The following is a 14,848-nucleotide window of genomic DNA, read 5'->3' on the forward strand; positions in this document are numbered from 1 at the left end:
AATATATAATGGATATAAATACATATTTAATGGATATAGATATATATTTAAAATTATAATTATAACTCCAAATTCTATAATATTTGTTTAAAGTGACTCGAAAAATGAGATGCTTGCTTTTTTGTTAAAGCATGTGGCCGAAAAATATTTCCTTTTTTCAATTAAATTAGTTTAAACAAAAAGTATTTTATTTGAAAAGAAATATATAAAAAAAATCCATTAAAAATGAAAAAGATCTGAAACCTATTTATTTTATACAAAATCTAACAAATTAAGGCAAAAAAATAATTCTTTTTCAAAATGGAAAAAAAGTAGAAAATATATTTTTTCTTGCATAAAACATAATTTCCTAGTCAATCCATCAAATTTTTTAAATGATAAACTTTTTGAAAAAATAATTTGGAAATATTTATTATAAAAGCTAAAATGTGTGTGTATGTGTATTTCCGTCGAGAACCGTCGAACTATGAATTTTATTATATTATTTAGTAAAGTCCAATAACACACTTGACTACGTATAACCTTAAGAAGATATTTACGAACATGACATTATGTACTTGATTATACTGAAAACATTGTCAGTCTTCGATGATTCTTTGAAGTGAAAAGATCACGATTGAACGTATACACTTTTAACTAAAAGTAACGGCTCGTGGCTGATTTAAGAAAGGTAATTATGGGTAAATCAAATACAGAATATTTAGATATTTCTTTTTAAATATATGCATGTACAAATATATAAAGAACATGTTATAACAACATTTTTTTCAAAAATATATTCTGTGTTTAATTTTCAAGAAAAATTAACATGTTTCTTTTTATTTCAAATACTATATTATTCTTTGCGTATTATAATAAACATGAAAACATTCAAGCGTGAATTGTAACATCTTTTTATCTAATGGAAGTCTAGAGTCATTGTTTTCTGACGTTACGTTAAGTTAAATATGTAATAAATATAAAAATGGACAATCAATGGATGTCAATTTTTTTTCGTAAAAAATGTGTATATTAATATAATAAATGTGTATATTAATGATAAATACTAATGACAAGTTTTATTGTGTTTTTTCTTAACATGTAGTTTAATTTGCTCATGAAATACATTTTGAAATAAATTCAATTTCGTAACAGTTGCTCTTTTGTTATCTATTTCTTGCGTGTATACATGACTTAGATTAAAAGTAGCAAATAAATTTTGATAATAGCATGTTGGTAAATAAACGTCAAACTATCACGAACGAAGCTTATTTGTTAAAAGAGATCACTTTACACATTATTTATACATGTTTGTATTTGCATTTAAAAATATATTTCTAAATTCAAGATTTTTTAAAGAAGATTTATGCTGCAATAGATCTTGTTTTTTTATAAAATGTCATAATATACATTGCACAGAAATATATAATTGCATTAAAAGAATATAAAACGAAGAAACATTCATAATTTTAATAATCTTAAAAAAATAATTGCAAAAAATAAAAATTATTTATTGATTCTTCAATTTTAAGACATTAAAATGTATACAATTTAACTTATATGCTACAACTATAACTGATAAAGTTAAATGTAAATACTTTGCACATTTCTGATTTATATTCTGCATTCTTTTTAGCTTTGAATCTTCAAAGTCGATATTTAATTGCTCCGTTTAAAATTATTTAACTTTTTACATATAGCTTTGTTGTATAGTCATGTATAGATAAACTATCTTAACCTTTAAATTTATTTGTTTTGAAAACGACAAGAATTAATTTCTCATATTTATTATTTTTATCACAAGTAGAATTATTTCGCCGTTTACGCAATTTATAATTTATTAGATAGCCGATATATGTATTTTAAGTTACTTTTCTTATATTTTATTTATCAGTTTTTTATATTATTTTATTATTATTTATAATTCTAACATATAAATTATATTTTGTGTATTTTTGTATTTTTAAACTGAATCTATCTAATAAAACTGATTGCTGTGTGTGCTCCACAATACAAAGTATAAATTAATCTGGCATTGATTTGGCTATATTGGAGTAAAGACAATGCACTCGATCGTCAAAATCCAAATTAAACAAGACATTAGCATCAATCTATAATGTCTATAGAAAGCTATAGTAATATAATTTTATAAAAATATAGATACTATATTTAATTACACAAATAAGTCAATTACTATTTAACTGAACGGAATATCCCTTATGAATGTTCTGAGAGATTATTTGCACAAAGCAAATACTAATCAGAAAATCATAATACAAATCACAATAAAAAATTAATACGTATTTCTTTATTGCAATATTATATTTAATCGAAATAACTATATATTTTAAAATCTTTTTCAATAAAATAATTACGGAAAGTTTGAAATAATTATCTCTACATCAATATACTATAAAGTTAGAGAATAAACTGTATTGTATGCTATGACTGAAACAATTAAATTAATACAGAACACACAGAATTTTATTGAATTAAAATTAACATACATTGTGTGACAAAAGAATATAATTTGATATATATGTAAAAATTTCTCGTGAAAATTATTAACAATATAAATATACAGAGAGTATAGCATTTTTTTAAATATAATTTATTTTTCTCCAACAAGAATGGACAGTTTCTTATTTTCTTTATAATTTGTTCCCAAACTGTGTTTTCTATACTATTTTCTCTTAGCAAAGAAATGTTTTTGCAGATATTTAAAACAAAAATTGACATGATGTTTTTAAAACTGTTATTATTAAACAGTTTATTATATATCATGGCCATAGCTTTATCCACCGATGAAATTGCGCAAATTGAAGATTGGGATAGTGCGCTTAATTATTATTTGTCAAAATATATAATACCATTTCATTATAACTTGAATCTAAAACTAATGTCAGATTCTATAAGAGGCGAATCCAATACCAGTATTTATATTGATCGTGAAATACAAAACATAGCTTTACATGCATCATTATCGATGGATATAACTGAAATAAAGTTAATATCGGTAGAAGATGGAATGATCTATGAACTGAACAATTCTTTTTATGATATTACTAAGGAATTATTTACTCTTAATCTTAACGATAAAGTGCCTAAACAAAATTTAAAATATGGGGTTTATACCCTGCATTTAAAATTTAGCATAAAGACTAATGAGACAATAGATTTATTGCAAACTTACACATACACCAAGGAAAATATTGGTACATTATTATCTTTAGTATTTCTATACTAACAATTACCGAAAATTTATTGTTAAATCTAAAGCCCATCATTAAAATGTAATAGATTCATATTCGCAACACTAATCCAACCGAGAAGAGCCCGACAATTATTTCCATGTTTGGACGAGCCGAAATTAAGTGCCACCTTCAACATTTCAGTGGAACATGATATAAAATACAAAGTTATATCTAATATGCCGATACAAGAATACAAATCTGTGGACAATTACACGATGTGTACAGTGTTTCAGATGACACCTCCAATGTCTACGAACGACATTGCAATTCTAATATCCAATCAGATTCTTAATAAGACTGATACTATGGTCGACACATGGTGTAGACCGCATTTGATACTTCACATGATACACGTGCATTATTTCGCTGGAAATGTAACTGAGTATCTAAAAGACAATTTCAAGATCTTGAGAAAAGTTCCAAAAGTGAATTACGTCTCTATTCCAAGTTTAGAGAACAGAATCAGGCAGACTTGGGGACTCGTTTTATACAAGTAATACACATATTCAAAAAATAATCATAATCATTATCTATCAAAACATAATATTGTGTTTAGCTTTCGAAATTTTAAAAATCAAGATATGCATTTTTCTACGTCTAGAATTAACTTAATTAAAGAAAAATTTATAACAGTATTTATCATTATAATTTCAATTTTAATATTTAAAAATTTTTATTTTTAACATTAAATATATTTTAAAAAATTTCATTAGATTAGGACAAATAAAATCCGAGGAGCGATAATTAGAGCGTAAACTCTTTTGTTGCTTAATTTTATTAATAATAAGAATGCATTAAATATGACGAATTTGACGCTTACTTCTTAATGAAATTAAACAATAAAACAGTTTGCGCACTAATTAATACGCCTCAGCTCTTACTATCCAGTTTCCTTAGTATCGTTAATACTCTGAGCCTATTTTTGTTACAATTTAAAAAATTCATTTGTTCAAATTCATTTGTTCAAAAAATGCATTTGTTCAAATTTAACTAATCTATTCATCTGCTTACTAAAATTGTGCTTTGTAAATATATTTGAATTTTCTTTCTCTATTATCTGTACATATTTAATTTACATAAATATTATGCAAATACTATGTAGGCTTCTAAAAGATTTTGATTATGAATAATTTCTAGTGAACTAGACATTATCTATAACGAAGAATTACATTCTGCTGCATATAAAACTATAGTAACGCGCTCAGTAGTTCGTGATATAATACACCAATGGATTGGTAATCTCTTCAGTTCATTTTGTGATCGTCGATCTTATCGTTTATTGAACGAAGGATTTATTACATTTTTCGAGATAGATGTCATCGAAAAGGTTAGTCTACGTTTCTAACACTAATTGGCTCTAATGCAATTACAAATAATATTTTTTCTTATTGCGACAACATAAAATATTCTTAATAGATTTTGTTTTATCCTTTGAAAAAAAAGGAAATGCTAATACATAATTCGATTTTTTCAATTTTTTACAATATCTAAACTTTGTTAAAAAAAAATTTAATTGAGCAGATAGAAAAAATATCCACCATATTATTATTTAGAAATAACTTTCAACTACTGATTGTTAAATAATCTTAATCTTGTTTTTTAAAGTCAAATAGTTACACATATTACTCTTTAAATTAAAAATATTACAATTTTATGATATAAAATAGCATAATTAATTTAGAAATAACAAATAATTGCATGCATTCGTACGTATTTTTAAAGCGTATTGATCATATCAATTTGTCTGCAGGCCTTTCCAGATCCTCGAATAAAAGATTTGTTGATAGTCCAAACTCAACATGAAGCTCTCCAACTAAACTATTATTTTGCTATGAACTCTTTTGCAAGAAACACAATCAGTATATCCAAAATTTATTCACATTTTCCTTTTTCTCGTATTATAGGTATATAATTTTATGTGTTTAAATATATAAATAAAAGTACATATATATTGTATATATAAACATTAATATATATGAATAAACAAGTTCATAAATTGCTAAACAAAAATATCAAAGAAGAGATTAAAGGGTTTTAATTGTGCATTTCTTTGCTTTTAATCAAAGTTTGCTATAAAATAAAAAATGGGAAATTCTAAAGTTTAAAACTAATTCTTGTTTGCAATATTAATTATATTCACGAATTTATGAATATTGTGATATATAAATTTATTTGAAATAAATATAGTTATATATACTATCTATATATTTATTCTTTCCTTATAGGTGCCGCTATATGGCGCATGTTGAATGGTGTACTTCCGCATAATACGTTGTTTATGGCTTTAAACGCGTACTTCAACATTCGGTAAGTAATACATTGTATTAAAGTAGTTATATATGTATATGTTATATATATAATTACATAGTATATATGCAAGAAAGAGAACATACATATTAAGAATAAGAATGTATAATGTACCTATAAAACTTTTATCATGTTTCAATCACAAATTGAAACTGTTATTTTTAATAATTTGCGATTTATAATAAAATATTTTATTTGGATATTTGTGTATACATGTATTTTATTTTAATTTGTAATGAAAGAAATCTATAAAAGATATATATATATATACCAACTCCCGATGATCTACGTATATGGAGTTTTATACAGACTGGGATAGACCATAAATTAACAAATAAACTGTATAATTTAAACATAAAACAGATAATGGATATTTGGACTATGCAAACGCATTGTCCTGTGGTAAACGTGATACGAGATTATTCTAATAATCTTGTGAAAATATCGAAAGAGATTCACGACAAATTGGATCGGAAACCATATTTTATACCTGTGAGCTACACTAAAGAAACGAACATCAATTTTGTCAATACATCGCAAAGTTTTAATTGTTTAACGCAGTCGAATCCGGAGGTGGAAATCTACTATGATAATAAAGATAAATGGTTCATTGCCAACATATTGCAAACTGGTAACTATAAACTGATAAAGTTAATATCTCCCTATCTTTTTATTATATCAAAAATTGAGTTTTATTACATATTTTTATTCCTATATTTTTTCTACAAGAATTGTGACATTATTTTCTACACTATATACTCTAAACATAATAATATTCTTCTACAGCATTCTATAATATCGTCGTTAAATTTTAGATTCAATGTACTTTTCATATAAATATTAATTTTGTAATTAAAATCGTTTAAGTTTATACATTTTTGTACGCCATAATATTTCAAAGCTTTATTTTTTAATTTGATTATTGGTATAAAATGTTTTTGTAATAATATACAAAAAATTTGAATTTGAGAAATATATATTCTCCCAATTTCTAGTACATTCTATATGCGTACATAAAATAAAATAAAATAAAATGATACATATAATTCAAAATATTTATAATTTCTAATTATTCTGACACATTGAAAAAATGATCGATAAAATTTATGTGTTAAATAATAGGATATTATCGCGTCAATTATGACACTGAAAACTGGCGAATGATTGCGCGTTATCTAAATTTTGAAGAATACAGAAATATACACGTTATAAATCGAGCGCAAATCATCGATGATGCGTTCCATCTTATGATAGAGAAGAAACTTGATTTCTCCATATTCTGGGAAGTCGCGAGCTATTTATCGCGGGAAAGGAATTATGTAGCATGGTATCCTATGATTAAAGTTTTTGAACGCATATCTAGTGTGTTTGCATTTTCAACTCATCATGAACATCTCAAGGTAAAGACTTATTATCAATAATAAAATATATCAATAAAATTATGTTAGATATTAGGTCAATACGTATAAAGTAACGATTTCATACCATAATTCTGACAATCTTAGAAATTAAGATATATAGTTAAAGAAAATTTTAATTATAAGTTAATTATACGCTAACCTATTAATTATCTAAAGAGAAGTGATCCTTCTTCAAGTTTTAAAAGTAACGCATTACTTACAGCGCCATTACCGTTATTTTAATTATATTTTTTGATAATGTATATAACAAATTTCACAGTAATTTTTATCGTTGTTTTCGGAATCTATGTGATATGATCTCTAAATAAGCAACCACCTATAAAGAGCAACTAAATTTTTTTAAAGATCTTGATATAATTTAACGATCCTCTCCTTTAATAACCTTCTAACAATCTTAATAAGATTTGACGACTTTTACTTTAAACCGAATCATATATAATGTAAACTTTTGCTTTACTTTTTTTCTTATAAATTTTTGTATCTTAAAAATGAATTTAAGTCGTAACTATGGTAAATTATCATGTCGGGATTTTGAATTTGCATAAAATTAAAGATGCACAATATTTCAACTGAAATAGTTTAGTTAATAGGAATGTAGTTATTATTTTTTTGTTTATATATTACGATCTGTCTTTGTAAATAATGTAATATTAAAAACGTCTAATAAATAGAAAAATATATTTTTTTATCAAATTGCAGAAAATAGAAATGATAATAGGAACCTTGTTTGAAGATATAGACGAGGATATGTACGATCAAATGGAACCCGCCAATGGAGATCTTAATAAATATTTAAAACAAGAACTCACAAAATGGGGATGTCTTATCAATAATGTTTTGTGCTTGAAGATGGCCAATAAACAATTTGAATGGCATCTATCAGATCCTAAAACTAAAAAGTATGTTCTGTTTAATCATTGTTTTTGTATAGGCGTTTCTTTTATATTTTGTCCGCGTGTTTAATAAATTATTTTTCAGAGACACTGTATGTATGTACTAAATATCTATAAATGATTTTCAAACAACTAAAATATTTTTTTTCTGGATGTTATAGACTTTTACCTGGGTGGGAGAAATTGATATCTTGTAATAGTTTAAAGACTGTAAACTATCAGAAATGGTTCAGTGTATGGATCTTGAATATATATGAAAAGAAATTTGATTATGAAATGTTGAAATATCTTAGTTGCTCTGGTGATCCGCAAATTATACTTACTTATCTGAAGTTTAATTTACCGACACTTGAGATGCTGGTAATCAACTATAAAAATATGGATTTTGAAACAATAAGACAAGAAAAAGAACGTATTCATGCTTTAACTGGTGATATTTTCTTTTCTACTCTCGCCATGCATGCTAAGAATCCTATAATACTTAAAGATATATTGGAGAATTTTGAAATAATAAAAAATAGACTAATAATATCAGATAATAACAGGTAATAACACCTTTTTTTATAAACATTTATTGCTTATAATCGCGTGAAGATGTATTATGTATATAATAATTATAAATTTATACGTATATATATGTATATTGTTTTGTTCTCATAGCAACATCAGTACGATTGCAACATTAATTGTCATTATTAATAATGTGTATTCCAAGAATGAACTTGACATGGTAAATCTTATTAATCTAAATTCAATATTCATTTATATAGTTTTGCTAATAACAAAAGATTATTGCATCTGCTTTTTATAATGGATTAATTACAAAATTATTTATTAATAATAAATGTTAATAATCTATTTTAGATAAATAAATTTGCGAAAAATATGACGCAGTTAGTTTCGGATATTGAACGCAAGATAACAACGCGTTTGCTTGAGATCGAGAGTCAGATTAAATATTATCAAACTATATTCCCCCAATCGTCCTTAATTACGATAGATTCAATTACAATACGGCGAATTACAACACGTCTAAGTACAACGTTTTTAACTACAATGCGTCCGACTACAACGCGTTCAACTACAACGCATCCAACTACAACACGTCCAACTACAACACGTTCAACTACAACACGTCCAATTACAACTGCAAACAAATATCGGGATGATATTCTTAAAGTAAAGTATTTGGAGTTGGTAAATCCACATTAATAATGCATATTCTCTCTCTCTCTCTCTCTCTCTCTCTCTCTCTCTCTCTCTCAGGACCAACTTATTGAGGTAAATTTTATGAAACTTAAAAACTCTATACTTATTTTTGAAATTTTTATTATGATATTTATTTTTCGTGAGAATATATCACATATCTTATATTTTATTAATGTATGCGTATCTCTTCCTTTCTCTTTTACATGTATCGACATAATAATGCTAATAATTTGAAAATTTATCACATCTTCTTTTTATAACAATTATTTACGAAATTATTGATTGATAACAAATAACAAACTAAAATTTATTTTAAATAATTAAATTTACAGAAATTGATAAGCTATATCTATATTCGACCGTGAACGCAAGTTGAGAATATGTTAATCTGACAATAAATTCAACAGTCAGATGAAATTTCTTTAAAGTTTATTCAAAGATATCAACATCAGCTTGTCCATTAATTGCAAAAGGTTCAACTACTCTCAACTACAACAGGTTCCCAACAACAACTAAAACTGTAGAGTACTCATCATTTGGTAAAGCCAATATCCATTGTCGTCATAATATCTAATGATATAAACATTTGGAATATCTTTTGATATGTGTATTATCTAATTATTTATTATTTATATATATATATATATTGTCCTCAATTACTTTTTGAATTGTTCCTAATTATATCGTGAATATTTTTAATGTTAAGTTGATTTTTATATATATATAATTTAGTTTTAATATTTATATAAAAATGGATTACATTTACGTAATGTTTATTATGCATACATACACATATATATACATATATACAAATATATACAAAAGTATATATGTAATATAATGTATATTGTTTATATAGAACTCTATTAAATATTAAAACGCAAATATGTTAATAAATCCTACATAAAATTTAATATTATATAGGATGTAGACATTAATATATTTTAATGACTTATTATTAATATTTAATTAATATAGTTAACGTAATAATTAATAATAATATTGATTTTACTATTTTATATTAATTTTTACAATACTTACCATTTTGTTATTAATTTTTTAATCTTATTGTAAAATAACGGATATTATAATAACGATATTTAATGGAATAATAATTTTCTTTAATACTAAAAATATATATTTTTCTATGTTTTTCTTCGTATCTTCTAAAAAATTTTTTTATATCTTCTAAAATAAAGTTAATATTATTGAAAAATTCTGCCCAATTTCTTTTTTATGTATAAATTTTCTCTATTTTAAAATTTTCAGTGAATTAAAAAAATTACACGCATTCTTCCTCCCCCATTTGCTTTGAGAGAGTATACTGGATAACCAACAGTCATGATGCGCGAATATATAAAGTCGGATAGACTATGCTTCGTTATAAAAATGTTTGTGCACGAACCATTGCTTGTTGTCATTATAATATCGGCTCTCTGAATCTCTCAGATGACGAGCTGTACCCTTCTAATAGTGCGCGATCTTTAATGTCGTAGAGATAAATAAACAAATGCTACTAATAAAATAGATACTTGCGTGCCAAAAAAAAAAAAAATACAACTGAAACGCCACAAAGCCTGAAATAAAAAATGATCTTCTCACATTACAACATATATTAAGTAAAAAATATTTTAACATTTTACGTGAATTTTCAGATGGGTTAGTCATTAAATGTGTATTTAAGTGTTAATAATTAAATGCGTTATTAATAAAGTTATGTTAACAGTGACATATACTCTCCACCAAATCAACAAACAATGATGCTAAATCCCGATCGGATCAAGTTTGTCGGCACGCTAGAAAATCCATGATGACACAGATGATAGTGAGAATGAAAGAACCTCCCGAAGCAAAGATAGAACACATCATTTTTTTTTCTCTTGTTATTCCACATTTCTTTGTAGCACGTGTTCTTTGTAATAAACGCAATTGCCTGCGAAGAACAGCTTACACTTTACATTTTGCCGGTAAAAATAGAAACAATTGCGATGCGAATGTACATTAAAATAAATACATTTGATTAAGATTTTTAAGAAAATCTGCTATATATAACTATAAAAACTGATTTGCATTATTTAACATCACGACATGACAAAAACGATGTATTTATACATATATATGTTGACAGACATGGTAGTAGCAATTTTAAATTTAAAATTCATTTAACAGACACAATTTTAGTGGAGAAAAGAAAACTTTTATTAAAAAGCTTAACGTGTTTACGTTTATTTCCGATGTTGAGAATAAAAGGATGAGAAGAAAAAAGGGAAGAAAAAAAGGAAGAAAAAAAATCAAAATAATATCGACTTTGAATTCTTGAAACGTTGGAAAGAAGAGAAATTGAAAAAGAGCTTATAATATTATACATATATCACGAATTAGACACAATATAATGATATTTCATAAATAATTTAAAATATCAATTTAACATTATTACTTTGCTCTTAAAAATTGAATACGATTTGACAAAACGGAAAAATTAATTTTCAGCGAAACCTTTATAAAAATTTTAGAAAATATAAAAAAGCTATATATACATATCAGATTATAAAAGTGCAGTCTATTGATTTCTGTGTATGTGTAAATTTATAATGTAAATTTATAGTGACTTAAACCCAGTAGTTTACACTCTAAGATAAAAAATGACATGACATGTGAATAAATATTCTGGATTCTATTTTAAACATCATGACATTTCCTGTTACTGCTTTTACGTTATAAATATATATAATATGGAGCCTATATATATATATATATATATATATATATATATATATATACACACATCTATATATATATTAAAAACAAATATTTTGTCACGCTGTATAACATGAATCAATCTTATAAAATTTCACAACTTTTTAACGATTCACATTATAATTAAATTATCATGTGAAACACTTGGAAGCTTACCAACATGTATGTCACATATCGAAACTCATTAACTTATTTAACCAAAAATAGCTTCCTAAAAAGAAATAGTATTAAAGAAATAGCAGTAAAAAGCTGAAACAATGGAATAAACAACGAGTCAATTATATATTATATTTTTTATAGGATACAGTGCGTTTAATAGCAGAAATTGAATAACATTAAAATAAACGAACACGAGAGAAGGTGCGTGCGCGCGTGCTTATTAGTTCATAGACATTATTATATCTTATTATTCAAAAAAATTTTGAAAGAATATTCTCGAGATATAAAAATTTAAAATTTTTAGAGGATATTTCCAAGACATAAAAGTTTTAAATAATATAAATCGATGTTTCGGATTTTGTCAAATATGACATTTTTATAAATATATATTTGAATATGCCATAAACATATGTAATCCACTCTTAAAAAAGACATGTTAAATCGATACTCGTAAGTATTGTTACCTCTTTTCCGCGATGCTGATTCGTTTTCTCGAAACTGTGCATTACTTTATATCAATAAAAGCCTATTATGGCTGAGCTTCATATTTGACAATTCAAATACTAGATATGTGTACAATTTTGATTTAATTGATTTTGAAAAAACGGGTAACTAGAGTTAATATTAAGTAATTTTATAAATAGGTGTGTGTGTGTATATATGTGCGCGTGTGTGTGAAAAAAAATTAATTAATGTTATTAAAACTATAAGAAAATATAATAATTATAATAGAATAGATCTCCGCGTTTTGGAAATCATAATTTTTCGCATGTCGTATAAAAACACATTCAAATATTAAAATAAGTAGATTTTTTTGCATTTTCTTAATTTTTACGCTCCAACCAATATTGCAAGAGATATCTCGATTTTACGTATAATGTTTTGCGAAAATCTGACAGTATAGCTATTACCGAGCGATCATATGAATGTAAAAAAATTAATTAATGCTGCTAATAATTAAATTTAAGTAAAAAATAAAAGATTACATAACTATAGGAATATTATAGTAGAATAGACTTCTGTTTCTCAGAAATCGATTTTTTGTATGTCGTATCACATATTAAGATATTTCTAAGTCCCGAGGGGAGCACAAAAATATTTTGGAGCCCCTTTTTCTCTTTATTCTCTCGATTACTGTTTCTTTTACTTCCATTTTATTTAAAAATATTAATATAACAAATAAATATATATACATATATACGGAGTGTCTCACAACCTCTGTACAATATTTTAATAGCGTATTCTAGAGGCAAAATGAAGTAAAAAATCTTAATAATTACGGTATCTCTCTTAGTCTGACTCTTCCCCTTCGACCTGTCCGGCATGGGTGACCCTACCTTTATGCTGTTTTGGCTTCAAAGCACGAGATCTTTTGTCTTGATTAATCATCAAACGCTTACTCGAAGTATTTCATTGATTAATCTAATAATTCAAATACTCCTAATAATCCAAGACGGTGTATATGACGTCATTAATCGATCTCGAAACGATCAAACCTATTTCATTCGAAAATGCTGTAAGTTATCACCGGTATAGCTCTCAGGTTCATCAGAGTACTCAAACCTCCTCACCCGGCAAATGCCTTCGTTAAGGTGGAGATACCATCGAGGAGGAAAAATTTTTATTCGAATTTTATATTATTAGAATCCACTAGAAATTTTTAGATATAGGTGATAAACAACGATTAATATTTAAAAATACATAATGTTTATACATATATAATAATGAAATAATACATATTGGAAATACATAAAATATACATAATATATACAAATATATATTTATACATACTTTGTTGCATTATATATACATATATTGAACATAGAAAAAATATTTTATTATATTATATTACACGAAAATGTTCAGAATACGTACAATATAAAATTTATTAGAATTTTTAAATTAAACGTAGTTGATAATCTGACAACGACCAAAAAAAAATCATCAATAAATTTGATTATGTCTCTCTCAATTAAAAGAGAAAGATCTTTTAAAGAAAATGTCCGCCGCGCGGGGGGCGCGCGGAACGGGACGTGAAAAGATAGATAAAGTTTCGATGTTACCCAACGATTAAATCAGAAGATAAATCACGGTTTAAATTTCGCGAATGTACACGATGAATAAATAAATTGACGGTAATTGTAGTATGTTGCGACAATAAAAATGTTTCGACATTCGGAGCGCATTTCATAATTTGTAATTATAATGTATGTGAGGAATTGAACGCACATTATAATAAAATCTATATAGAATCTAATGGCCGATTTATTTTTAAATGCGCAATTTTATACGAATTCCGCGATCAAGTATATCTTGTTCCGTGAACAATTGCAAAACAGGATAAAATAAACTTTATATACTTCTTAAAATAATCGCGTTATCGCCGCGTTTAATGGAGGATAACTGACCTAACGATTAGACCAGATCAAAATTCCTCTGCCGAGTGACACACTAGTTAATATCTGACAGAGAGAAGAATGATCCTAAAAGTGGAAAGCGACTACAACTTGTCTTATTTCTATGTCGGGCCTTATGGAATCGATCCACAAAGGAAAGTTAAGTGATCCATTAAACGTCAAAAGTCCCGCTACAGGAGAGAACGAATCCCCGATCTTCCTGATTGCTCCCAATAGCAGTGATTTCGGCAGCGAATTAACGACTGTTACCATTGTCATCATCTTCAATATATGAGATAAAAATTCGCGTAAAAAAAACATGTTCCTCCACTACTAAGAAATATCCCTTTTTATTAAAAGAAAAAACTGGATATAACGATCTTTATGTTTATGTGGTTACAATCGAGTATATTTAAGAAAAATGAAATGATTTTTTAATCTCCGCGCGTAATCAATAATATTTAATTTTAAAA

The 14,848-nt window shown here is 25.7% G+C and overlaps 1 protein-coding gene and 1 pseudogene across 1 annotated transcript; one reads left to right on the forward strand and one right to left on the reverse strand.

Moving 5' to 3' along the window:
• Nucleotides 1–3,101: 3,101 nt before the first annotated feature.
• Nucleotides 3,102–9,901, forward strand: LOC115232934 (thyrotropin-releasing hormone-degrading ectoenzyme-like). The gene is made up of 12 exons (XM_029803115.1): nucleotides 3,102–3,106; nucleotides 3,280–3,726; nucleotides 4,371–4,560; nucleotides 4,984–5,137; nucleotides 5,459–5,541; nucleotides 5,796–6,171; nucleotides 6,663–6,940; nucleotides 7,661–7,860; nucleotides 8,016–8,399; nucleotides 8,515–8,584; nucleotides 8,719–9,033; nucleotides 9,396–9,901. The coding sequence occupies exons 1-12, from the start codon at nucleotides 3,102–3,104 to the stop codon at nucleotides 9,426–9,428; spliced, it is 2,535 nt and encodes an 844-aa protein (XP_029658975.1). The 3' UTR covers nucleotides 9,429–9,901.
• Nucleotides 9,902–10,246: 345 nt separating this feature from the next.
• LOC115232935 lies at nucleotides 10,247–11,009 on the reverse strand (annotated as a pseudogene).
• Nucleotides 11,010–14,848: the final 3,839 nt, after the last annotated feature.

Source organism: Formica exsecta, unplaced genomic scaffold (genome assembly GCF_003651465.1).
Source record: "Formica exsecta isolate Colony F162 unplaced genomic scaffold, ASM365146v1 scaffold1510, whole genome shotgun sequence".
NCBI lineage: Eukaryota > Metazoa > Arthropoda > Insecta > Hymenoptera > Formicidae > Formica > Formica exsecta.

Coding starts and splice junctions, on each gene's coding strand:
- LOC115232934 (XM_029803115.1), top strand. Junction 3,727..4,370: donor TGGGGACTCGTTTTATACAA/GTAATACACATA, acceptor AATAATTTCTAG/TGAACTAGACATTATCTATA. Junction 5,542..5,795: donor ACGCGTACTTCAACATTCGG/TAAGTAATACAT, acceptor AATCTATAAAAG/ATATATATATATATACCAAC.